Source organism: Halyomorpha halys, unplaced genomic scaffold (assembly GCF_000696795.3).
Source record: "Halyomorpha halys isolate HHAL.00 unplaced genomic scaffold, Hhal_1.1 Scaffold633.1, whole genome shotgun sequence".
NCBI lineage: Eukaryota > Metazoa > Arthropoda > Insecta > Hemiptera > Pentatomidae > Halyomorpha > Halyomorpha halys.
This window is the reverse complement of record NW_027112276.1, coordinates 504,093-530,944: the sequence shown is the minus strand read 5'-3', so window position 1 is coordinate 530,944 and position 26,852 is coordinate 504,093. Positions and strand designations below refer to the sequence as shown.

General features: G+C 27.7%; 3 protein-coding genes across 14 annotated transcripts in view; 1 reads left to right on the top strand and 2 right to left on the bottom strand.

Annotated features, from left to right (window-relative positions):
• The window catches only part of LOC106684960 (uncharacterized), a 53,393-nt gene extending 52,928 nt beyond the window's left edge, over window positions 1-465 (bottom strand). Inside the window, exon 1 of the mRNA XM_014427359.2 lies at window positions 401-465. Coding sequence (XP_014282845.1) covers window positions 401-427 — 27 coding nt within the window. The 5' untranslated portion in view covers window positions 428-465. The remainder of the gene's footprint in view (window positions 1-400) is intronic.
• The window catches only part of Cbp80 (Nuclear cap-binding protein subunit 1), a 78,889-nt gene extending 66,899 nt beyond the window's left edge, over window positions 1-11,990 (top strand). The window contains exons 12-16 of the mRNA XM_014427358.2: window positions 6,660-6,904; window positions 8,269-8,447; window positions 9,560-9,803; window positions 10,891-11,004; window positions 11,749-11,990. Coding sequence (XP_014282844.1) covers window positions 6,660-6,904; window positions 8,269-8,447; window positions 9,560-9,803; window positions 10,891-11,004; window positions 11,749-11,862 — 896 coding nt within the window. The 3' untranslated portion in view covers window positions 11,863-11,990. The remainder of the gene's footprint in view (window positions 1-6,659; window positions 6,905-8,268; window positions 8,448-9,559; window positions 9,804-10,890; window positions 11,005-11,748) is intronic.
• Window positions 11,991-17,004: 5,014 nt separating this feature from the next.
• LOC106684956 (transducin-like enhancer protein 4) overlaps window positions 17,005-26,852 on the bottom strand; it is a 267,440-nt gene continuing 257,592 nt past the window's right edge. For 11 of the 12 annotated variants that reach the window (XM_067050244.1, XM_067050238.1, XM_014427350.2 and 8 more), the window contains 7 exons: window positions 24,256-24,380; window positions 24,095-24,168; window positions 23,195-23,444; window positions 22,926-23,105; window positions 21,504-21,719; window positions 19,827-20,054; window positions 17,005-18,696 (listed from right to left, as the gene is read on the bottom strand). In XM_067050244.1, coding sequence (XP_066906345.1) covers window positions 18,589-18,696; window positions 19,827-20,054; window positions 21,504-21,719; window positions 22,926-23,105; window positions 23,195-23,444; window positions 24,095-24,168; window positions 24,256-24,380 — 1,181 coding nt within the window. In that variant the 3' untranslated portion in view covers window positions 17,005-18,588. The remainder of the gene's footprint in view (window positions 18,697-19,826; window positions 20,055-21,503; window positions 21,720-22,925; window positions 23,106-23,194; window positions 23,445-24,094; window positions 24,169-24,255; window positions 24,381-26,852) is intronic. The other variant, XM_014427349.2, reaches the window with a different exon arrangement.

The window sequence follows — 26,852 nt, the reverse complement described above, 5'->3', positions numbered from 1 at the left end:
CAGAAGTGTGGATTAAATAATGAATATAAAAATACACTATTAAAGATGGTAATGATATATTAATTCGATAAAAAAATAACGTTTATTAAATCCATCGAAATTTAATATATAATACCATAATAATAATGTATAGTATATTAAAAGCGATGTATTAAAAAATAAAATAAAAATATATTGTCGAATTATAATATTAATGGGGATAGTACTATATTAATTATTGGGTAATTATTTTTTATTACTATTAAAAAAAATTGTTGATAAATAGTAGAATAATATTATAATGGCTTATTAGGATCATTTGAATGAGTCGAACTTGGTATAGAAACGTTTCTCTCCAGATTCAGACCTTGTAGTTAAATTAAATATCATTAGTTATTAATTATTATATAGATATTATTACCTGTAATAGTATGAATGAAGTTAACATTGATGAAGGATATGGTACACACTGAAAGGTATTGCCGGTCCAGCGGCTGTCAAGAGACTGGTTTATTCAATGACCCCCCCTAAGCTTCATTTCCCCCATTGGGGGGTCTCTAGAGGTCTTTGCTTCCTCTAAGGAGTAGGTGTATACCATTGTCTGCTGGGAATCTTTAGTTTGCGCAATTAAAACTATTTAATGCCATTAAGATAATTTATAAACAGAAATCAGTAGATATTCGCTATGTAAACAAGACGGTGGAGAAGGAGTTTTCGTTTTTACATAGACATTAGTTGAACATATAGTCCGAGTGCCCAAAAGGAGAAAAAATAAGTTATTTTACACCACTTTTTGATTACTTTAATGAAAACTATATAAAGTTAAGAGTCCAAATTCATGATTCTCCCAACTATACCAAATGCGTATAAAAAAAGAGCGCCTGTTTCAGAAGTTATAAATAATTCATTTTTATTAACAAAAAATATCGGATATTGATCTGTTAGAAAACGATACAGTTTTTACCTAGAATATATAAAGGAAACAGTAAATGTCATTAAATAGTAAATATTAAAGTATTTAAGGCACATGCCTTCCGAAGTTTGTTTAATTCGAGATAAATTTGTTTTAATTATTTTTTATTTGGGATTCCATGTCCTTAAAATTACTTTAAACACTAAAAAACTTAATGGCACATTATTTAAAGTAGGCGAATTAATTAAAATACTCATTTTTTTTTTGTTGTTGTTTTTTATGACTTTTTTTATTAATAAAACTACTGGAACATGTGTTTTAATTATAATTTTCTGGTTTGCTTACAAAAATCATCAACAAGTTTTATTTCGCTATAAAAGTTACTATAAAATATATTTATTTTATTTATTTCACTCTAACCCAAACCTAATTGTTTACATTTTTATCAATTACAAAATTCCAAGTAGCTTGATGATTGGTTTTGGTAAAGATTTTTTTTTTAAATAACCTTGGTATTTTTTATCGAATTTTGAGTTGTAAGTAGTCAATTTAAAAAAAAAAAATTAACGTTCTATTAATGTGTTTTTTTTTTAACAAAGTAAGATTTTACAAATTATTAGAAAGAATTCGACAAAAAATACGAAATGTTAACCTTTACACGATCTTTATAAAAAAAAAAAAAAAAAAAAATTATAATTTTCCAGTTTGGCTACATAAGTCGTCTCAAAACGAGATTTATCACTCTGAAGGATTTCGAAAAAATATTTTGACTAAAAAATAAATAGATTAAAAGTTTACTGATTTGATATTTATCAGTTTAAAAAAAAAAGTCCCAAATAGCTGAAAAATTGACTTGGATTTTTTTAAATAAATTGTTTACGATTTTTCATCGAATTCCCCATGGTAATTTTGATTTTTAGAAGATCTGATGTATAATCATATAAATATTAGGTCGGTATTTTGTTTTTTAAACAAAGTATGAGTGTACAAATCATTAAAAAAAAATCGATAGGAAACATTTTATAAAAAAAAATTACTGGAAAATTTTTTGTCTACATTATACTTGTTTGGCTACAGAAATCACCTAAAACAACGTTTATTACTCTAAAAGATTTTCGATAAAATATTTTGATAAATATGAAATAAACAGATTACAGTTTTTCTGTAATCTATTAATTTTTTTTTTCCAATTGTCCAATTTTTTTTATCGAATTGTGAGCAGAAGTTTCAGATTAAAAAAAAAATCTATGTGTAGTTCTATTAACATTTTTTATAACAAAAATATGATTGTAGAAATTATAAATTATAGAAAAATAAATGGGAAAATGATATTAAAAATTCTACAAAAAATACGGTAGGGTGACCTTATGAATAATGTATGCAAAACAAGTTATATCACTCTAAAAGAGTTTTGATAAAATATTTTATTCATTATTTTGATGAATAAAAATGGAATAGATTACAGGGTTTCTTTGGTTGTCACTCTGGACACTACTCTATAAATCTAATGCTTTAAAATCGTGTGACTGAATAATTTGCGATACGGGAAATGTTCTGAAATAATAACACACTTGTCATCGGCTAATAGCTATGAAATGGCCGTTCACTTCTTTTTTTTTTTCGTTCCTGTTTCTCAGGAAGGACTGTAAATAATCGGTTTTCTTTTTGATATCCGACGAAATCTGGACTGACTCTTGGGAACATTATGAAATGTAGGATCGGTCTTTCCCCCGAGGAAGTCTCGGACTAAACTATAAGATACGAGTGACCTAACAATCAACTCTATAACAGAAGATAGTATTGTCCAGGACTTCTCCAGCGACGCCTTTACGCTCTTCTGGAGCCGAACAAAAGCAAGGAAGCCCTCGGGTTTCCGCGACTCTACGGTGTAATTAAACATAAAACAGCTGAGGGTACATTCTATCCAGACGTACATTGTGTGTGAAATATGAAGTAAATAATATATATAATTGAAAACTGGTATAACCTCATCTAGTCGGAACCTACACATTGTGGATTAAGCGAAATAGCCGGTTAATCCGGATTGTATAAAATAAATAATAACCTACTATATTAATATAAATATATTTGGTAAAAATTAAATTCCATTGAAAAATTTAATATATAGGACATGTGTTGGTAAATATATGATGAAGTTAGATTTATTAGAGCAATTTAATGTTTTAAAATAAAAATGAGGGAATGAATTAATAAATTATGTAGATGTGGAAGTGAATTGAATATGTTCTAATATAATTATAATTTATTTTATTTTATTTTTTAAAAATTATAATGTTGTATATAGTTAGGGGTGTCTTTTGTAAGAGACTATAACCCCTCCCCCAATAATCAATTGTTTAACAAAAACAAATGTAACTGTTATATCAACCATGTAAGGCCCACGAAGCCAATCTGGTATTAAAGAAATAAAATAAAAAAAATAAAAATATAATTATAGATTGAACCAGATGATGGAGTAATGACCGAAACGTTGGCAATGATTAAATAAAGAAGTAAAAATTAATTGAGGGTTTTCAAGAAACTCCCCCCCTCCCAAAAAAAAATAATACAAAATTTGAGCACTTGAAAACAATTTAAATAATAAAGAAAATGAGAAATTATTTTATGTAAAATTAGTGTATTGACTTCTCAGAAGTTTTTTGATGAATTAAAATTCTAATGTTAAGACATTGGGAAATGTTCATTTTCCCCATTTTGTTTTACTCAGCATAGTGTTTTCTCAGAACTTAATTTATTTTATTTTTACCACTGATTAAGCGGGGTCTCAGCCCATGTGCTCAAAGCTTATCGATGAGAAGTATTACTCTTCTTGATCAATAATATAAAAAGCTAGTCTTCCTGAAATATCAGTAGTTAACACAGTTTGTTAGTCACAAAGTCAATAAAATTTAATTTATATATAACCTTTTCGCTTTCTTGAGACTGGTTATTATTGTTTAAGTAGAATAAATTTTATCCAAATTTAAGTCTCAAAACAATCTATATTTCTTTATGAGACCAATGTTTCGGCCAATTCGGCTTGCCTCAAGGACAATCTTAAATACAAATTTAGAACGACATCAATTTCTAGAACAAAAAAAAATTTCTTGAACTTTTTATAAGTTATTATAGGATGGATAATGAATAATTTATGGCAAATTTCAGCCTTTTTTTTTTCATATTCAGAATAAATGGTTACACTGTTTTGTTTTTTTTAAATTTCTGTTCGATTTCCCTTCTTAAAGGACATTAATAAAGAAATGTATGAATGTTAAATATTCTTCTGAAAATTTTTTAACTCATTTAATATTGAAAAAAAAAAAAGAAAAAATTAGGTAATGAAATAGCACCTCCACTAACTAATCTAACCTTTTTATAATAATTGCTTTATGCAATTGTTCATAAACTTCATTGGATTGATTTCAGTTTTTTACCTTGAATGGTTATGTTATCTAATTGTAGAAAATTGTTTTTGTTAGCTAGAGAACTTGATTTTTTTTTTAATGACAAATCATTTGAAGAAAGTATGTTTACATTATAGAATATAAAGTATATATTTGCTCTTGTTTGAAGATACAAACAGCAGTGACATGAAATTGATAGATTGATAATATGTTATATATTTAAATAATTATATAAATTAAAATATTTTATAATAATAAACTAAAAGATTGAGGAAAAAATATAGACCACATTAAATTTATTAATAAAAACTGTTTGCAAAACTTTGTGTTTAACCCCCATCTGTTATTATGCAAGAAACGTTTCGGTATTTTGTCCATTTTTAAACTTAACATTAAAAGCTATCACTATAGTCTATTAAAATAAATTTTGTATGCAATTTAAACAGTTTAATCGTTAACATTTTAAATTTCATTTCTTATTTTCTGTTTGTATATAAGTAGTTTTAGAATATTCAAAAAGAAAAAAAAAATGGGTTACTTTTCTCACAGGTAAAATTATTCAACTGACATTAAAAGTTTCCTATTACTTACTAATTATAATTTTGTGCTATTGTTTTGACATTCCCCTGTCTATTATATCCTAAATTAAACTGCTACAATTGTTTAAGACTATATAATATTGTCCTAGAGTTCTGATCTTGTATATATGACTGTAATAATTTAAAAATTAAAATTTTTATATTTGGTCAATTTTGTCATTTATAGTTTAATTACTAAGATCTTAGGCAATTAAGGACAGAAAATATTAGTAAAGTGACCAAAGATAGAAAGATCTGACCATGGCCTGAAACTACATTAGGTTCTCACCAGGTCTTAATTAACCATTGTATCTTTCTTAATTAAAATTGTAGGAAAATATTGTACAAAATTTGTAAATTACTCGTTATTGTTTATTAATCTTTTTATGTAGAAATGGAAAATGGAAATGGTTCTCCTTATATTTTAAAGTTTAACATAAACTTTTTTAAAAGTATTGTTGAATGTTATGTGTCATAAATGGCAAATGATCAACAAATGCTTGGGAAACAATATAGATGCACAATTTACTGATGTAAAAATTTTAAATAATATGTCCAATTTATGCCTAATGAAATCCTCTTCATAACACCATAAAAAGATATACAAAATAAATGATACATAATAACCAAAGAGAATTTATAAATAAGAAATTAAAACACTCAATGAAATCTTAAATCATGTTTTTCTCAAAAATACAAAATTTGTTCTTAAAATATGTGTGAGATCAACCATTCAAATCTTTTGTATGAGATAAGTTTTTTTATTTGTTCCGCTTTGAATTTTGGTTATATTTCATGCGCATGATGAGTATATTGCCAAGTGCAATGGATTCATATTCTACATTTATGTAAAAATACAAAATGACCAGTGACTAAAAAAAAAAAAGATTATTTACTAGGTAGGGTATAGTGAAGATCAGTGTTTTATTATTTTTTTATTGGAAATTTTACAGTTTAAAATATTTTGGGGTCAATACTCCATCTTCAGATATACTGCAATTTATAAAAAGTTTCGTATTAACTAGTGCTCACACTAATCATGTTGATGAACATAATGAAATTTCTAAAATTACATAAAACTGAAATCCTTATTAATATGCCAATATTTTATTACAATATTCCTCTGCTTAGTCCAATATATATAATTAATTTAAATTTCGAGATTTGACTTAGTAAGCCGAGGAAGAGAGAGGAATGTTTTATTTGGCAATGCTATACAAATACATGTGGTTGTTAAAACACACAGCATATTTATCATTCCATGATTTGATATATGTGTACTACCATATATTAACAAAGATAAAAAAATTTTTTTTTTTTGCGTTTTCAAACAATAATCAACTATAAACTAAATACAATAAATTTCAAATATATATTTTTTAACAATTCTATTATTTTTTCCTCCTGGTCGCACAAAGTTATATTACATTTTCCGTATTCATTCTTTCTCTCTCTTTTTTGTTCTCAACCTTATCTATAATATTCTCTCTATTCCATTCTCTCATACCTACCTTCTCCATTGATCCGCAACACACGTTCACTCCGTTACACAAATGAAATGCAAATTAAAATAAATTATCGATAAATAGAAATAAATCAAAAATAAAATAGCCACTGCAGTAGATTGAATTGAATTGACAAATGAGTTAAAAAAAAAAAACTAATAAATAAATTTTAATCCTGCTCCCCTAATTGAAAGTTAAACAAACTTACAAATTTTGAAAGAAGATAAACGAAAAATATAATGTTTTTGTTATTACTGAACAATTTTTTTTTTTTTTTCAGCTAGTTTACCAGGAAACCAAGTTGCACAGCAGCTGCTATCAGCTCTCAAAGACCGAGGGTGCTCTCCTGAAGATGTATTAGGCCTGCTTAAAGAACTTCCGAACCCTCTAGAGGATGATGAAGGTCCAGAAGCACGATATAATCCGTTAAAAATCGACATTTTTGTCCAGACACTCTTCTACATTGGTTCGAAAAGCTTTTCGCATTCTTTTGCTGCGCTTGCCAAGTTCAATCAAGTATTTAAGGTAAAAACAAAACATACTTCCTTAATTTTATTTATGGTAGAAGCCTATTTGACTGACTCCTTAGATTAACTGTCAGTTAAAATAAAACAAATAAGCTATTGAGAAAACTCTAATTTGGTAAAATAACTGGTTGTATGACTACTATTAAAAATGAAAGATTGCTTATAAGCTTAAATTAAACTAGGTATCTAATGAAATTATTAATTTAATTCATATTAAATTGGCCTAATAATTTTAACTTCTTCATATCCTAGTCAAAATGTCAAAATGATAATCCGAAAACTTCTGACAATTTCTGAGAACATTCTCTTTGAATTATTGTTGCATTTTTATGGTACCATTTTATAATTTCTATATAAATCAGTTGGTCATTTAGCATTTTTAATTAGCAATATTGGACTAAAACTGTGGGGGGCAGCTAAAAAATCTCATCAAACATGTTCAATCCTTTCAGTCCAAAGTCCTGTGAACTATAGTCAATGCTCCTTGCTTTGTAACCAACATACATCATGATCTTAATTTCCCATTTGTATCAGACCTTGTTAAATCCAAATTCTCCACATTCTATGTGAAGCTCATGGTCCTAATCCCGTAGTACAATTCCCAAAGATTGAAATGGGAGTGGCCCTGAGACCTATTGTAAATAATTTTATTGGAGTTCTAGCAATAACCAAATTGTCCACTCTAGCCCCCTCACTCATCCTGTCCTGGCTTTTAACACCAGTAGCGTGATTCAGAAAGAAGTGCCGGGATCTTCTGAGTCCTTTCTATAAGTGGGGGGAAGAGCTTGGTTCGGAGTTTCTCCGCCCTGAATGTAAATAGGAATGATTGTGTTCAAGACGTTATTTTACTTTAGGTCTAATTTTCATATTGGTTTTTATTTATTTATTTTATTAGTATTATTCATTTATTTTTTTATTTAAAGCTGTTCAATAATTTTTATCTAGTAAAATATTTAAATAAAAATTATTTCATAACTGTTATCTCTTAATTTAAAAAAATTAAATTCTATTATAACAGTCTTCTATTAATTTATAAAATAAAAATTAAGAAGTAACTGTTATGTTAAATTTTTGAAAACAATAACGGTTTCATACATCAGCTAAATTAATATTTTATGTATTGGATTTATTATTTTGTTGGATAATATATTGGAGTTTTTCTTTTCTGTATGAAAGTTCTTTATCGCATTTAAATGTTTACCCAATGTATCAGTTAAATTAATATTGGAGTTTTTTTATTTTATATGGCTTAACCAGCTAACCAATGATGCCTCGATCTTCTCTAAAACAGATGTGCAGGGTTTTTCTGTATGTGATATTAATAATATATTTTTTTAATTTATCTAAATTATTTTTTTGCAGTTACTTGCAGATAGTGAGGAAGCTCAGTTGTGTATATTAAGAAGTATTTACGAACTTTGGAGGAACCATCAGCAGATGATATGCGTTCTGATTGATAAGATGTTGAAGATCCAATTGCTTGAATGTGCAGCAGTTGCCAATTGGATATTTTCTAAGGAAATGTCCCACGATTTTACTAAGTACGCTGGTTTTTTATTGATGTATTATTTAAAATATATTTATATGTTTTTAATCATATGAAATATGTTCCGATAGGATTATCCTCTTTTATGTTCACAAATCTCTTTTCCATGTTTCTCAGGTTAATACCCCATTATCAGAATTTTTTACGATTTTATGCTGCTATAGTTCCTTGATTACTTGAACCCAGATACATTATAGTTATGTGTTGAAAATTAAAATGTTAACAAGGAATGATTTAATAACTGAATATCTTTATTGTCCCATACTCTCGTCTTAATATTATAGTCCAAAGGGTACGTGACAATAGTATTATTTTTTGACCAACAGTTGTGCACGAAGTTTATATGATCAGGGTCACGCTTGACTCCCAGGTTTTCCCTCTAATTACTAACACTTGAAAGTGTTAATATACAATTGATTTACATTTATAATATACTGTAATAATTTATTATTAAAGAAGGTCAATATTAAATTCAAGTTAGTGAAAAAAAAAAAAAAAACTGATGCAAAAGCAATCGGCACACTCTTAATAAAATATTCAAATTAGAATTATGCACTCCCAATTTATTTAATGCATTTCAGTCATAGTTATTATTTTAGTTATATTGGAAATATTATAATTAGAAACTAGATTTTCATACATCGCATCTTTTGTTCCTTATCTTCAAATACAGCCAAAGTTTGACAGAAACTCGAATTATAAAAAGAATGTTCAGCTAATACTAGTTTTATATTGAACCTTTTGAGGTTATTGCAGGAATATGCACATCTTGAAGATCTTTTGAGCAGAATTATATTTTTGTTCATGTTTTGAGTTTTTGTTATGAAATTTACAAATTTGTTTTTGATTCAAATAAAATTGAAATAATTAATGTCATGGAATTAACAATTCATGTTACTCAATTATTCTGGTCTCGGTCAATCATGAATCTCACAATTTTAAAAGCAAACTAAAATCCCTCTTTTATTCATGAAATCACAAGTTGACATTGATAAAAATTTTGTAAAAAAAAAAAAAAAAAATTGATGAACAAAATTTAAAATACCATATGCTATTCATCTAAAAATACACCCCTTTACAAATCTAATTTTTATTCTCATTTTACAGGTTGTATGTATGGGAAATTCTACATTTAACAATAAACAAGATGAGTAAATATGTGAACCGTTTGGGCCGGGAAGTGACCGAAGCAAGGGAAAAGTTGGCGAGGAGTGGAGGAGGGAGTTCTGGTGATGAAAGCGACGATAGCCGAGGAGATGATAGGCCAACAGAAGAGATGCTTGAAAGAATGGAAGAGAGGTTAGAGAGTGCTCAAGGAGACCAGAAAAATCTCTTCCTTATTATATTCCAGGTATGGCTTGCACAATAAATAATAGATTGTTGTGTATTTTTTTTTTTTTTTTATTTATTCAATAAAAAAAATCTTAAGTCCTTAACTTTGTAATATATTGTATTTTAACTCACTTTTAATAGTTTAAATATCAAAAGTTTCTATAAAATAATAGTTAATGACTGAATCAATAAAAAAATTGTATTCCTATTTATATAATTTGAACTAAACTGACAATTTTAAAGAAAATGAAGAAAAGAAAAAAACGTCGGACATTAAAATAGTTTTAAACTATTTGTTCTTTTTTGACCGCAACCCGGACCATCTTCTTATTTAAAAAAAAAAACAATTTATTGTTACTATTTATGATGAAAAATAATAAATACAGATAAATAGAAAGCAAGGAAATATATTTGATGTAGGAAATGTTCAAGTATCATCTCGGCACTGATGTTACACAAGATAACTTTTGATTGGCAGTGCATCTGTTTTATGTAAAGTCGAAATTATTTTAATTTATTTTTTTAATGTATTTAAATTTTTGTAATGGAAAAATTCCACTTAAATTTTGCCCAAATATTAATATTTTTTCATCAAAAGCTAGTTAACTTTTTTTTTTTAACTTTTCGTTCTATTAAATTCAGTTTAGTATTAGATAAATATGCTTATTTATATTTTAGAGTCGAAATTTCAGTTTGTCAACAAAAAAATGTTTTCTATAAAAAACAACTGGTATATTATTAAAACTATCCCATTTTTTTTTAAAAACAGAAATTGCTATATGGCACATCTCATGTATTCTCTCCTTCTCCTCTTCCCCCAAAAAATGCAAAGGATGTTTTTAAACATGTAAAATATTGTGTATCAGATTTCGAAATAATATTTTTACATTGGGTAATTGGGAAAATTAATTGGTGATAGAATTTAACATAAATTTTTGTGATAGTGTTTAACTACATAATTTTTTTTATTATCTAATTATCTAAAATTTATGTTATTTAAATTTTTTAAATGTAATTCAAATAAAATAGCATATTGATGTAGTTGTCATTCAATATGTTAATATTAACCTATTCCATATTTTAATTAATATTTTTATCCATTTCAGAGATTTATCATGATACTTTCTGAGCACTTGGTGAGATGCGATACGGACAATAAGGAGTTTGATAACTATTGGTATCGATGGACGATTGGAAGGCTGCAACATGTCTTCTTAGCTGTAAGTATTTTTATGCCCATTGCTTTTAAACTGTTCTCTATTCGTAAATATTCTTATTTTCAAATAATTTATTTTAGAAGCAGGAGACTGGATTTGGTATGGTATTGACCTTGTACATACAGGTGCATGCACTCTCTAAAAATTCCTATAATTTGTCACTGGAATCTTCCTTTTATCATTGGAACTAAACAATCAGTTAAAAAAACCAACATTTTTTGAAAAATTTTTGGTTCACTCGATAATATTTTGATGTTAATATGTTTATAAAATTGTATTTTGTATGATTTTAATTTATTTCATAAGTAAAAGGCTATTTCATTTCATGTTTAGAAAGATACTAACCAAATTTGAAGGGTTTTGTATTATTTTTTATTTAAAAAAAAAAAAGATGCCAACAATCTTTCAAGCCCAAAATACCTTACCGATCTGTCCATCTTCAGGATCATTGAATGTCTTATTTTGTTTTTTCTGGTCATTTTCAGTTCAATTTCTGTTTGAAATTGTGTTATTTATTATGTTAAAACCTTTGTTACACCATACGAGATTGACCCTTAACTTTATTTTATAGCTGAACAATATATGGTATTTCTGACCATCAAGAAGTATCATTTGCTTCCATTTTTTAACCTCTGTCTGACCATGTGGGGTCCCTTAAGGCTTCTTAATTAATTAATCAAATTTTAAAAATATTTATTTATGTTTGAAAACTTTATTATAACCATATATTTCTGTTTTATTTTCCAGCACCACGAACAAGTTCAGAAGTACAGCAGCACTCTGGAAACTCTTCTCTTTACCCAAGATCTTGACCCTCACATTTTGGATATATTCCATCAATTTGTCGCTCTTTGTTCTTAAAAATATTTTTTTATATAATTTGTATTGTATTAATTTATACACAAAAATTATGTTTTTTTTTTTTTTTTGGAATAGTTATTTCCATAAATTTTTTTTTTTTAATTTATGTTAAACAGATCATTATTATTTCTAATTTGTAGACTTGTAAATTGTATTTATGTATTATTCATAAATAGATAAATTATTTACACGAGGTATATCAGAAAAATAAAATAACTGGTATATATTTTTTAAATGTGGGATAATATTAAGTTTTCTATTCTTAACAGAAGGTGAATGTTAAACATTGAGGAAACTGACATTTTTTTTTTTATTAATTGATATTGTGGAAATTTGGACTGCTCATTAAATGATAAAAATATTACAAATGAAATGTGTTTTCTGATTTCATATTTTGAAATAATTAAATTTATAAATTGGTCATTTCTTTTTGTAAGATGTGTTTCTATTGATCTGGTTTCAAGTGTTAACTAAACATATTTTTTGTTATAAAATACCTTTTCAATTTAGTCGAATCAGTGAATTCTAAAGAACTTTCCTTCAGATGTGTAAGTCACAAATTTTATCAGAAAAGATTAGTTAGGTTATGTTGTGTTCGTATCATGTGATATTTTGACATGATTGGTTATTGTGAATATTCCTAATTTTTCTTTGAAATTTTTGAAGTATTTTTCAGTTATTTATTTTCTGCTTGCAATTTTTAGAATTAAAATTGGTTAGGGTTCTTTAGAAAAGCTTATAATGTAATGAATCCTAAAAGACATATCTCTGTTTTTCTTTATTAGTGGCATGTCTGAGGAATTTTTATTTTATTTTATGTTTGACGTATTGTGTAAGGACATCCAATATCTTTGGGGTACATCCAATGCAAAATAAAATCAAAACTTTTTTTCGTCAGATGTGTTATTATCAAAGCAAAGCTGTGATTTTTTTTTTTTATTGTGGCTAATAAATTTGGACTAAAGTTCTTCAGAAAATCTACTAAGGAAAATTAAAGAATGTTTTAATCCAATCCAAATATATGCCCCTACTAATAATAATAAAATAAGCGTTTTTCAGTCATAAAATATCCTCATAGTTATATTTAATCTTTAACTTGTACCTTATTAACTATTTTCAATAAAAACACATCTATCTTATTTATACAGTGAACCCTCTACATAATTTAAGATTTAAAAACCCTCAAATCATTGTTATAAATAATCATAAATTCTTCTACTGTTAACAACAATTTATTTATTTTCAATTGATTGCACCTATGTCTGGTGCTGAATCTGACAACGTTATTGTAATCATTTTATAGCAAATATTATCTTCAGGATTATATCTTTGTATCTCAGAATTTATTTCAATTGAAATTGTTTCCTTTTATTTATGGCAATATTACTAATTCGATTGGATCGAAACGGTCTTTAATACACCGGTTAATTGATCATAATTCATGCAACCTCAATGGATTGTTCTATTGCCTTTTCTTTTTTAGAGGAGTTGAACCATACTGAATGTTACAGTTTGTAATAGTTTGAATTTACAAAGCTGGTCCGGATAGTGATAAAGAAAAGTAATAGAATGGCAGGAAAATTATTTATTAGTTACCGATTTTTTGTTAGAAATCAGTTGAGAGAGATAAACTACAACGTAAAATTTCTGTGGAAAAGATTTATATTTATTAATGGTTCATTAATAAATAAATATTGTTTCCATGGCAATATTAGCTTGTAATTATGTCCTTGCTAATTTTTGGCTAGCTCTGATAAGTGCTAAATGGGAACACAATCCAAACTGTAAGATATAGCATACTAAATATGATGAGTACATATTATTTATATATGTTTTAGGGCAGGTTTCATAGATTTATTAAAGTGTTTTTAGGAAATTTTATTTTTTAAAAGCATGGTGGTTTGATGGTTTGAAATTATAGTATGTGACTTCTGGCTTAATGTAAAACATTATAATTAACAAGAATATTAACAGTGTGAAAATTTTCATTTTTTCAGTTACCATGTTTTATTGCCACGGGCTTTATATATAATAATGAATTTTCAAGTAGTTCCTGTTTTAAGTCATTTTTGAGTTATGTCATTAACCAATTTATACCAGGAACAGTTTTAGTTCAAAGTTACATTGTTTGAAAAAAAAAAATATATATATATGAATATTTTTAATAGTTGACCGTAGATTAATAAGTAGAGAAGATGTTCGAGGAGTGTGGTCAGCAAATAAACAAAAAAAATATTTATTCGTGCCAACATTTCGACCTCAATTTCAGGTCTTCATCAGGAATCAGAAACAAAAAAAAGAGAAAACCATCATTCAGAGAAACATAAAAATTAAAATAAATTATAAACTAAAAAATTTGGAAAAATACATAACAATGGATTGAAAATAAAATAGTTGATTAATAACCATAGAAGAAGATGTAGTATATTGATAACAATGAAAGATGAAATATAATATTATTTTGGTAAGAAGATACGTATAAGATAAGATATGTAAGTAGTGTCTAAAAAACTGAAAAATAATTTAAATCAACATAATGAACTGCATGAAAGAAAAATGAAATATATGATGCACTGGGTAAGTAACTGTATGATACAATGGGCAAGTAGATGTAAATTCATATAGATGAGTAAAAATAAAAAACTTTTTAGTTATATAGATTAGTACAAAAATTAGTTAAATTAAGAATAGAGCGTATGGAAAAAAATTTTTAAAAAGGAACAGTGAATATTTTAATGGAACAAAGTCATTAAAAAATCAATTAAAATAAAGCTAAATCAATTATATTATTTCAAAAACAAATTCAACAATTTTTTACTTCTTAAATTCTTTATTATGGTAGATGTTTTAAAATAGAAACAGTCTAAACATAATTATTAAAAAGAGTAAGGAATTATACAATTTTTTTTATATAAGGGACAAATTAAGTCAAGAAAATATAAATATATGTGAATAGGAAACTAATTAATTATAGATACAACCGCATGTGATGGGAATTGTAAATATAGAACTAGAGTAATAAATATTAGAAGTAGTAACAAATGTGGTAAAAAGGTGAGTGTAAATGGTAAACTGTCTTAGTAGTTTTTAATTTTTTCTTATTAAAACTAATTAAAAACAAAGTAGGTAAATCACAATTAAATTCTGACATTATTTTCAATTTTTAATAGATTTTTTCTTAAAAACAATGCAAGAGATGATCATTGAAAGTGGAATTAATTTATCAAATTCGAAATCATTATTGTTTTCAATAAAAATACTCTTTTGGTAACTACATTTTATTGTTTTACATTTCACTATTTCATCTCCACAGTTTATTAAGATAAAAAGAGCTTAAAGGAATGAAAAATTAATCAATCGTACGAATTAACAACACTCATAAATAAGCATGATTGAAAAACTAATCATAATTTTAACTACGATAAATAAAATAGAAAAGAAAAACAAATCAGTTACTAAACGTTAAAACAATAGTTCAACTAACTGCATAGAGATAGCAGCACAAATCAAGAAAGGTTGAAAATAGTAGTTCAAATAATTGACGCAAGAGGCCAGCATCATCCAAGCAGCCAATTCCGGTGGCAAAATACGGCGGGAAAATTCTTATTTTTTAATATTAAAAATAGTTCAACAAACTGCCTAAAGGTAGCAGCACTAGTCAAGGAAGGTAGAAAATAGTAGTTCTAAAAAGCGCCGCTAGAGGCCAGCACCATCCAGACAGGCCTTTCCGAGGTCAATTCTACTTCGAAAATTTTTGTTTTGTATTAGGAGATTAGGAGTCTACAGGAGCTCAATGATACCGTAAGTGCTGGCCCGATCTATTTAGCTCCTGCTATCTCCTACCCTCCTGATACAAAACAAAAATTTTCGAAGTAGAATTGACCTCGGAAAGGCCTGCCTGGATGGTGCTGGCCTCTTGTGGCGCTTTTTAGTACTACTATTTTCTACCTTTCTCGATTAGTGCTGCTATCTATAGGCAGTTTGTTGAACTATTGATTTAACATTCTTATTAAATTCTCAGTTATCAATTTATCGTTATTCTTTTCTCTTTTAGTAATCGTATTTAAAATTATGGTTAATTTTTATACGGACTGTAATAAATAAAGTGTAAAATATTGGAATATTGTTATTTAAAGTATTTTATTATTTATCTTGAAACTATGATAAAATAATTCTACCTTTCTAAGAGTATGTTGCATTTTTTTTTTAAACAATCATTAGAAATTTCAAATAATATAATAATTTAACCGTGACTTTACTACTGTGTTGTATTTTAGCCTTATTATGAAAAAAATGATCTTTTAATTAAATTAAGAGTTATTTTTTTAACTTGTTACCTAAGGATGTTGGAACCTTAAAAACTAGTAATAAATGAAGAAATAAATTAGGATAAGCAATTAATATTTGCAAAATAATTAGGGACTTAACAGAAATATTTGATGTGGCAGAAAATTTCATTTAAGATCATGATTTAAGACATGTCATTCATATATAAATCAATAATTGCAGTAATAAATGAAAATATATTGAATGTATGATATGATACAATATAAAAATTAGACAAATAATGTTAGTGTGTCCAATATCCTTTACCTGATACCTCTAAATCAGTATTATCTTAAAATATGAACTGTGAAAAGTGAAGTTTTAATTTTAGTTATTGTTGTTTCAAATTAAGAGGGATTTATTTTTTGTTTTAAAGAGAGTTCAAGAGGAACAATGGTTTCCGATTATTTCACTTTGACCCACAATAAATGGCCTTTATAAGTGCCATGTTTCTTTCAGAATTTTCTCTAATATATTTGTACCTATACTTTTTAAATTAATACATTTTATACTTCAATGTACTTTTATTAACTACGTTTTATTCTTTTCTACCATCTTTTCTACCATCTTTTCTTATAATTTTTTTTTCTCTCCTTATCATCCTTTTATTTTACCCCTGATGGAGACATACAATGTGGGTCAAAACATTGGCAATCAACAGTTGAGAACTATTGTTCCTGTTCTTTACAGTACTGAACATCTCTATATTCAAATTCAAGTATAGTCCACCTATACATAATAAAAGGGAACGTGTTTATTATTCCACATCATGATTTAAAATATTTGAGGAAAAAGGAAATAAAAAAGGTAAATAAATACAATTAAAGATACTGCTCTTTAATGTAAAAGTTTGAAGAAAACTCTATCAACAAATAACAGGACAATATGAGAATTAAATACTAATATAATAATGATGTCAGTGGTAAGACATTTATAAAAAACATTGAAATAATGATCATAGAATACAAAATAGAGACAATATGTAGCGCCTGTAAAAAAATCCCTGATTTCTGACTGTAGATTTATTATTATTGTAAATATTTCACAAAAATATAACTTTATCATCGGCATCACTTTGACGTTTATATTCTTAATATTAGCAATCTGCTTTCGTGATCATAGTTACAGTCTTAACAAACAGTGAAAAAAAATTATAATTTCAGGGCTTAAGCACTGCCATCATGATACAGAATATACCAATCTTTGGAGTAAATGCTCATCGAAGTTTCGATTCTGTAATTTAAAGAAATATAAATCATAACCAAACAATTTAAAATTTTATTTTAATAAGATTGTACAGAAACTTTCATTTATATAAAATATAGTGTCACGAGTTAAAATTCATATACAATTATAAAACCTTTAAAGTACAGAATCGTATAAACAAAACAATTATTTTTTTTACAATAAAATTACATTGCAATTACATAAAATTTCTTGCTGACTTTCATATCTTGTGATAGTTTTCTTACAAATATTAAGCTCTCGACCATAAATGATATCTATAGAAATAAAACTAAAAAAAGGACAAACGGGATCTAGATACAATAGTATCGAAAGTTTCAATTTTACATTTTGATAATGCTGTAACTCTAGACGATGCAGATCCATAAAAAGACATCTCAACAAGCTTGTAAATCAAGCTTCGTTAACAACAACAAAATAGAACACTTTTAAATTAAAATCTGTTCTGTCATAACATTACACGTTCATTTATGCATGCGTTATACGTTTGTCAATAGAAAATAAAATTAAAAAGAAAAGAAAAGAGAAACAATGGCATGCATAAATAAAAATGAATGTCATCAAAGAATGTATCTTAAGCACCTTCTAGTTAATAATAATCAAATAAAAACTATAAATATGTACAAAGCTAATAAACAAATTCTTAGTGCTTATATATAACAATAAACTCTAACACATGAGAAATATTGCCAAAAATCTATATAATGCCTATTTATACATCATTTATATTAAGTAGACACTTAAAAATTTTTTATTTTCTCTCTCTAAAAAAAGAAAAGTCTTTTTTTTTTTTTTATTGTTGCCCAGGAAATTATCGATTCACGAGGTGTGAACTTATTCATATAAACAGAAATAAAATAAAAGAGTTCGAAACAAAAATAGAAAATTTCCCGTGCGGCACTTTTAATTCCTTCTCATATGATGTACAATTTATAGAAGTCTTTTTTAATATTTTTTTTTTGTTTAAATCTGTACAAACGCTGAACACATCACTTTCTCATTTTATTGAGACTGAGATAATACGATCACAAATTGTGAGAGCGCGAACTCTCGAGATTATGAGAGTGCGAACCCTCGAGATTCAGAAAGCTGCTAGCTACTGCTGGCGCTCCCGCTGCTCATCGGCCTCGATCATTTCTTCGACTTGGAGCGAGGTCAGTAAATTACCTCGTAGACTGTCGCCTTCTTATCACCTGAACCCGTAACGATATACTTGTCATCAGCTGATATATCACAGCTCAATACTGATGAAGACTCTTTGCTCTGAAAAAAAAGAGCAAAACAAATTAATAATATTATTGAGAACTATAAATATTATTATTATTTACTTGTAAAACTTTACAAATGCCTTTTGATATATAAATGTAAATTTTTTGTCTGTTGGAAAAATTTCTGCTCAGGTTTATAAGAAGACATTAATGGAGAAACCTTCCAATGAAGATGCTCCTAGCGTAGCAGGTCCCTGCTCAAGAGACATTTCAGTCTTCTTTTCGGATTTAGTGGCAGTGTGTCATGGAAAGTTTTATATCGGTCTTTTAATTATGTCAGTCACAAATGATAGTGTTATTAATTGTTAGTGATGTAGAAGGAACATTGAGTGATGTACTGAAGGAATGATGACTGAAAGACGTGAATGGTCTCAAGGTGTGATTTTATAATAAATATAATTTGTTCAACTCAATTTAAAACTAATCGTATTTATAGAACTAAAGGGCTGTTGGTAAAAACACCACTAGTCATAGTTTTAGGAAAATGAAAAAAATCTTTATCTTCATGCTATAGTAATCTATTTTTTTTTCTAAATGCTCTGAAGACATAAGAATGTTATCCCAGCAAAACGAATGATCATCTGGCTTTAGAGAGAGAAATCGTATTGGGATTTTTACAAAATTCAAATTGATTGATGCATAATACTGTTAACAGTTATATACCATATATATGTTACTGTTAGTTTGAATTATTAACTTATGACCTATATTAGATCAATTATTTATTAAAGAGGATGAAAAATGTGAAAAACAGTGAACGTTAACATTTTTCCCAAGCCAATTGTCACTTATTAGAATCAGAACATGAGTCAACTCTAGAGCATGGTAAGGGGTACTACTTATAAAGAGTAGTAGCATTGAAATTACCTCATTGGGATTATTCTTTGTCTTATTTTCCAGGAAAAGCTGCACGAAGCACTGATAAGTTGAGTTCTCGCAACAAATATTCTAGACTAGTGGGATTTTTCCCGAATAGCTATACTTTTAGAGGCTTATACAGAACGACTTAAGGTGTTTTTAACAGAATCGGTAGTATAAATAATGCAGTACAGTATAAGACGAGCCTTTAACTTATTTTTTCTATAAATCTCTTGATTCTAAAAATTAAAAGGTGTTTTTATTTACCTGGAATATGGATGCTCCATATGGTGTCCTCCAAGCATTGAGGAGGTTGTCTTTACCAGTTGAAACAAACCACTTTCCACAAGCAGCGAACCTTAGAGACAGAACACAAGATTCGTGAAGGTGCAGTTGATATTTGTCTGGCTTCATTGCATGAAGAACTTCTACGTTTGAGTTCTCCATTCCAACAGCTAGCCATTCACCAGTCGGGCAATATCCCAATGAGAAGATCTGTATTAACATAAATAATTCTCATATTAGCAATAAGAACAATCATAAACTAATAAAATAAATAAATAAGTCTCAAGTCCAACTTCCATAATAATGGTAATAGTGACTGCTGCCACAGCCACTATCATCATGTAAACTAAATTATGGCATTTGCTATGGTGGCAGTAATGTCATACTACAAGGACTGGCTTGATAGTTGGTACTGCTATTAACCAGATTTAGGCAGCACTTGATTACTTTTTAAATTTTGAGTAAAAAGCATGTGAGTACTGAATAAGAAGTGTGATCAAGTAGTAATCAATTATTTAAAACTTTGGTAGTTTTAATTTAGTTATTTTATAATTTTTTTTTGTATTGAAATACAATTTGCTTTAAAATTATTATTATTTCCATAATGATTTATTTATAATTTGAAATTCACAAATGTATAAAAACAAAAAAAATACAATAGGTAAATGTGGTAAATGTTTCAGAACACATGACAATCTTGGGAAGGAACCACTCAACGGTGTACTCCAGTCATTGCTTGAAATTAGATCCCACGGCCATTTTCTTTCCATTTAATTAAGGATTATCAGAAATTGTTATAGATGAGATAAAGAAATAATGGGTTTGGGTGGGTAAAGATTTTGGAATGAAAGAAGGTATATCTATTTCGGGCCCAAATCTGCAACGAATGAGAAGTTGAGGTCTTCAAGGTTTATTTGTGATGTAATAAAGAGCAAGAAGGATTTTTAATTGTAAGGATTGGATATGGGAGGAATTCGATGGAACCCCAAAGCTCAATTCCATTACACATTAATTTTTTTTCTAGTATTAAGTATTAGTTAGTACTAACTGGCTTGAGTATGAAATCTCTGTAGTCATACTTTTGCTTGAGTACAGAATACTTAATATAAACTCACTATGAAATGTTTTGAGAATGAGAACTGTACTCTTTTGAAAACATTTTGAGTATAATTTAAGTAATTTTACTCATATAAAATTTGCCAATATTATTAACTGTCTGTGCCATTGTCGCAACTTATAATCTCATATTGCCAACCTTATATATAACTTATATATTCACTTAAGATGGTCCAACTGTGGAAAAAAGGAACTCAAATAGTATAAAACTATTGTATATAAATATATATAATGTAATTTTATATTATATTTTCTACTAGTTGAGTTGCTTTTTGATATCTGGATCATATTTCTTGATTAATTACATACAGTCACTTGATGACCTTCCAATTTATATATTTACTACTTCTTATCTATTTGTAATAAAAGTTTTTGTTCGCTGTATTCAATCATTAGTTTTTATCATTAATGAAGCTGAACTATTGGCAAGGTTAGGTCCTCTGTCAGCATTAAAACAACCACTGTCTTACTTTCTCACTGTTGTGATATTACATGCATGACAGAAACGGGTCTTGAAAATAATTAATATTGAATAATGATTACCTGAGATGAAAAGTCATGCTGTTGTAACTGCCTTCCTTCTCTGAGATCCCAGGACCTTACTGTGTTATCAAGACCTCCGGTCCATAACTTTGTACCGTCGGCCGAGATGTCTATACAAGAAGCACCATCTGTATGTCCTTGGAACTGCCTCACTAGAGTTTGATTGTGTAAATCCCAAACAGCAATGTTGCCATCGGAACAACAGCTAAAGCATACCTGTAACAAAAATTTGATAATTAAACCTTTACTAACCTAAACATAGTCAATGGTAGGAATTTCTCGTGATTAATTTAATTTTTTAGTAATGCTAATTCATGTTTAGGTATAATCGATTGAACTGTAAACCAAATTTTGATGACATTTTCAAGGATTGGGCATGGTAGGAACCTAATTGGTCCTATATTGTTTTTAACAGATTTTGTATATTACATTCACTATATTACATCTGGGAATATATTTTCCTCAGCAAAATTATATTTCAAAATTATGTCCGATTTGGTCCAAATTTAGAGATAAGTTGAGGATCAATATAAAATGAGACTGATATCAATTTAATCATATTCCATCAACAATTTAAATATGATTAAAACCATACTTTCACTTAACGAAATGCAAAAGTATTTTTCTTGACATTTATGTTTTAAACATGACTCTTCCCGTGAATTATTCTCAACTGACAAATGAATAATTAAAAATAATCACATATATTATCAAAAGTTGGAATACAGATCCGGTCAAGTGTTTGGAAATCTTGAATCTTCTTACGCCAATAAATAGTTTTATCAAAATTCCTGCTCAAGATCCCGGCCAACCCGATTGTTAAAACCCCAATTTAGCAATAGTCCTAAATCACTTTTATCCTATGAAACATTTATTTAAAGCAGGAAGAGAAGACTTAAAATAGTTATATCAAGAAATATTTAGAAAGAGGCTAAAATTGAAAAAAAAAAAAAAAACATATACATAAAAAAATTATACATCAACCTACTTAATTGTAGAATAACTATTTTCAGTAGTACAATTTATGTTTGTACTTATATTAATTTATTTAAAATTCCGCTGTTTTTTGTTTTGTTTTTTTACTGAAATCATTAGTCAGAGATTTTTTTTTTTTTAGGAGGGGAAGCTGTTTATCTTTTTATCAATTAGTTACAAAATAACACAATGAAAATATTCATTATTTCTCATAAACATATTTCATCCTCAACTTGTCATAATTTACTTTATATTGATCAGAAGGTATATTATAAAATAGGGTAAGAAATGCTACAAAAATGTAAAATGAACATATATATATAAAATAAAATTTGGATAAATTTTTATTATTAGTTATATAAATAAATAATAAAAAATCAATATCAATAAAAAAAAAAGAACAATAATAATCAAATTGTTTGTAATGAATATAATTTTAATATTCACCTTGCTGTCCGGACTAATAGCGAGTGCGTAGCATGCAGGCGCACTGGAAGTTAATTCAGCCTTTATCCTAGGAGTAGGCGATGCCAAATCCCAGATTGACAAGTTACTTGCTTCCCCACCAACTATCAACGTCCTTCCATCGGGAAGAAGCTTGACTGACCTTATATAATTATCCCTTTGCTAAAAATAAAATTATATAAATTAGTTTCAAAGTAATATTAATTATATATTACATGTAGCACTTAGGAAATTAAAATAAACCAACTTACAAGACAGTCGAGTTGTGAAACAGGGCTCTTTGACCCGGGCTGACTGATGTCCCAGACTTTGACACAGCCTTTACCCCCGGTATAAACATATTTAGTAGGATTTGAAATCGTAACCGCACAGACGACTTCACCATGGCTGAGAGTATTAATCTGTCGAGCATGTCTTGGGATCCCTGGACCTATGAGAGCATCAGGCGGGAACGGAACTGGTTGCATTTGTCCCTCTGCGGTAACGTGGAATGAATACGCTCTGAAAAATAAAAAACAAATTATTCTAAGTTTAAACTGGGGACTAAAAATTTTTATTTCAAAAGAGTTTCAATTACAAATATGAAAGTATATTTTCTTTATTATTTCATTTTCTGCATTATTTTGGTTCTTTAGGGGGTTTTCATTTTCAGGTCCTTTGTAAATTTTTTGAACCCTAACCAGAGATTATTTTTACTCTGGGGAAGAGATTTGTATATTTTCATTCACCAAACCCCTCATCCCAACAGGTTAAAGTGTGTGTATTCAAGTGTCACCATATTAAAGGACTTCATTGTGATAGTAGATTCACTGCCTCTAAATGTACTATTAAATATCACAACAGACCTAGCGAGACAATACATCTACTGCCTAGATGGCAACTGTCATAATGTTTATCATGGCAGTGACCATGGGTCAATTAAACCCCAAAAGCGCTTAATTTGTTTAAAAAATAAAAATAAAAATTAAACAAACATTTATTCATAGATTAATCAATAATTTTTATTGAGTAATATTTTAATATACAAATCATTTCATAACAGTTATACCTTAATTTTGAAAACAAAAATTATACAGTTACTGTTATTGTTAAACTTATTGAAAAAATCAATAACAATGTCGGACTATAGTTTAAAAGATAAATGAACTTACGGTTTTCCGCCCGGAATGGCACCTAAACTGGGGCCAAGGGATGCCCTCATTTGTGTGTGGGGATCATAGCCAACCTTAAAAAATAAAATAATTATTAGCTTAAATAAATAAATGTACCAAATAATTACTAATTGAATATAATAATATAATTGATAATGTACCATGGGAGGCCTTGGGTAACTGTTGAGCGCTGGAGGAAGATTATTGTGTAAGGCACCGTAGCCTGCCTGTAGATCGTGAGGACCTGCGCCGGCTAGGTAGTGCGGGTATTGTGCTGCAACATTATCTGTTTAAAGTTTTTTTTCAATAGTATCTTGGAAATAGCTTCTTAAAAAATATATATAAAAAATTGTAACTAATTAACAACTATTCATATCAAACATAAATATAAACAGAACATTTATCCCATTACTAACTGCCCTAAATACAGAGCGACTAAGTAAAATAGGCAATCTCAATATTGGCTTTAAATCTATTGACAAAAATTATATATTCATTAAAACTACAATCGTCTAACAAAAATCTTTCTACAACTAATGTGTCGTATATTAGGTAGTTTTGTGAAAATTCCTTCCTTTTAATGTCTTTATTACAAACCTATTTTTCTACCAATAGTTCGGAGCTCTACCCTCATCTTCATGACGAAGCAGCTAAAATAATTCACCGTCTAATAAAGACACCTTTTTATTAGTAGATATCTTTATTAAATAGTAGATATTTTTAGACCAATTTTTTTTTATTTATAAATATTTTTTTTTACTTAAATTAAATTAAATCTGTACCGCTACAACACATGAAGGGTCAGGGGTTCAGTAAGGAAGTACTGTTACTAGACCAACGGTTGTGCAAGGAGGTGATCTGGTAAGAATCAACCTCAACCACAAGATTTTTAAGGGTATCTAATTTATGAGGCTGGATGGTCTCCATGAGGGCTTCAGAACCCACAGGGTTTACTCACGGCCACAGTGTAACAGAAAAGCATATTTTAGTAATTAATACATAATTGTAATTTTTACTTTTTAATACATATTAACATTTTTTATTTTTACCTTTTCAATAATTACAGAGCCCTTTTGATTTTTATCTATTGCTGAACAAATTGTCTCAAGTTAAAATATTTCATAATGTGCACTACACTACTGAAGTACATTATTATCACTACTACACTGAACTGGCTAGACTCCTATCCCTGACATAAATCTATTTAAAATCTTCTCTCAAATATTATGATTATATTAATGCCCAAGATCTTAAACAATATTAATAATTTATTTTTATAATTTTGATTTACATTTTTTTAAAGACAATTGTATCTGTACTTTGTTTATACTTATACTTGCATAATTTAAATTCATGTTCTTTGTATCAGTTTTGTAATTAATAGTATTTTAAATGTTTTGTAATATACTGTAATAATTTTAAAAAATATAAAATTAAAATAAAAAGAATCTGAATAGTTTTTTAACTTTTTTCAAATATGAAAGAATAACTTGGGTTCTATTTAAGAACACTAATATCAAATGGATAATAGAATTATATTTAAACTTTTATAATATAAAAAGACTCTTAATTTTATTATATAAAAAGAAATAGAGAGAGACTCTTAATCTCAGGGCGTGTGTTACTAGACAATCAGAACAGGCATTTACAATAATTTAATTAAATTAATATCTCTGTTACAATTGTATATTAAATTTAGTTATAACCAAAACTAACCAAGCTCACTATCTTCCTGTTGATATCCTTTATGTTCTTTGTTCTTGCGTCCAAAAAATGCTGTTCCTTTGTTCTCCTGTCCAATATGGCTTCTTCCTTCATGCTGGACAGAAATTGGTGAAGCTACCTCCTCTCTCCTTGAAGCCCCAGACCCAAGTGAAGTTATTCTCAGCACATGGTAACCTGCCTTGAGGTTACATGTCTACATCATTGTCCCCCAACAGTTAGGGATTTTTCCAAATGATTTATTTTCTGAATATTATTCATTTGCACTATTCCTTGATTTCTAATTTTCCTTTAATTTACTGTATTTTCAATTATGATGGGATGAGTTAAAATAGTTTTTATGATATTTTAATCTGGTCAACATACCGCCATCTTGGTTTTGTATCACGAAGTTATTATAAACAATGAAACTTGGTTAGTTTGCTTTTTGGATAAACAAATAGCAATATTAAAATTATACATAAAATAAAACATATCAAAACCCTTTAAACATCAAAATATACTATTCACTAAAAAAGAGCATATTACAATACATAGCTTCCTTTAATCTTCTATTTTTGGTTATTTTTTCATTTCTCAAAATCATAGCATTTTTAATGCTTTAATGCTTAATAAATAGAAAAATATTTATGCAATAAATACATTAAAAGGAAGGACTTTTGACAAATTACCTAATAAAAAATGAAAACCTTATAGAAAAACATTGGAGGTGCTTCAGATCAAATTCGTAAAATAGCTTTGACCTCAATTATTAAACACTGAATACAAGATTAATTTTCGAGCGTTTTTTTAAAAAAAAAAATTTAATTATTTTTAGGTAGAACATTGGTAAATCTAACTTTTTAAAATAGTCGGTCATTATAGGAATCTTGTTATTTCACTTTACAATATCCTCACATTACTTTTGTGTCAGATTTACTCATTTGTGTGACATTTAAATTAACTTTTAATACATCGAAATTGATACAAAATTTAAAAAAAAAAAACTTTTTTTAAAAATATTTATAGTGAGACCAGGAAAAAGTATTTAAGTTAG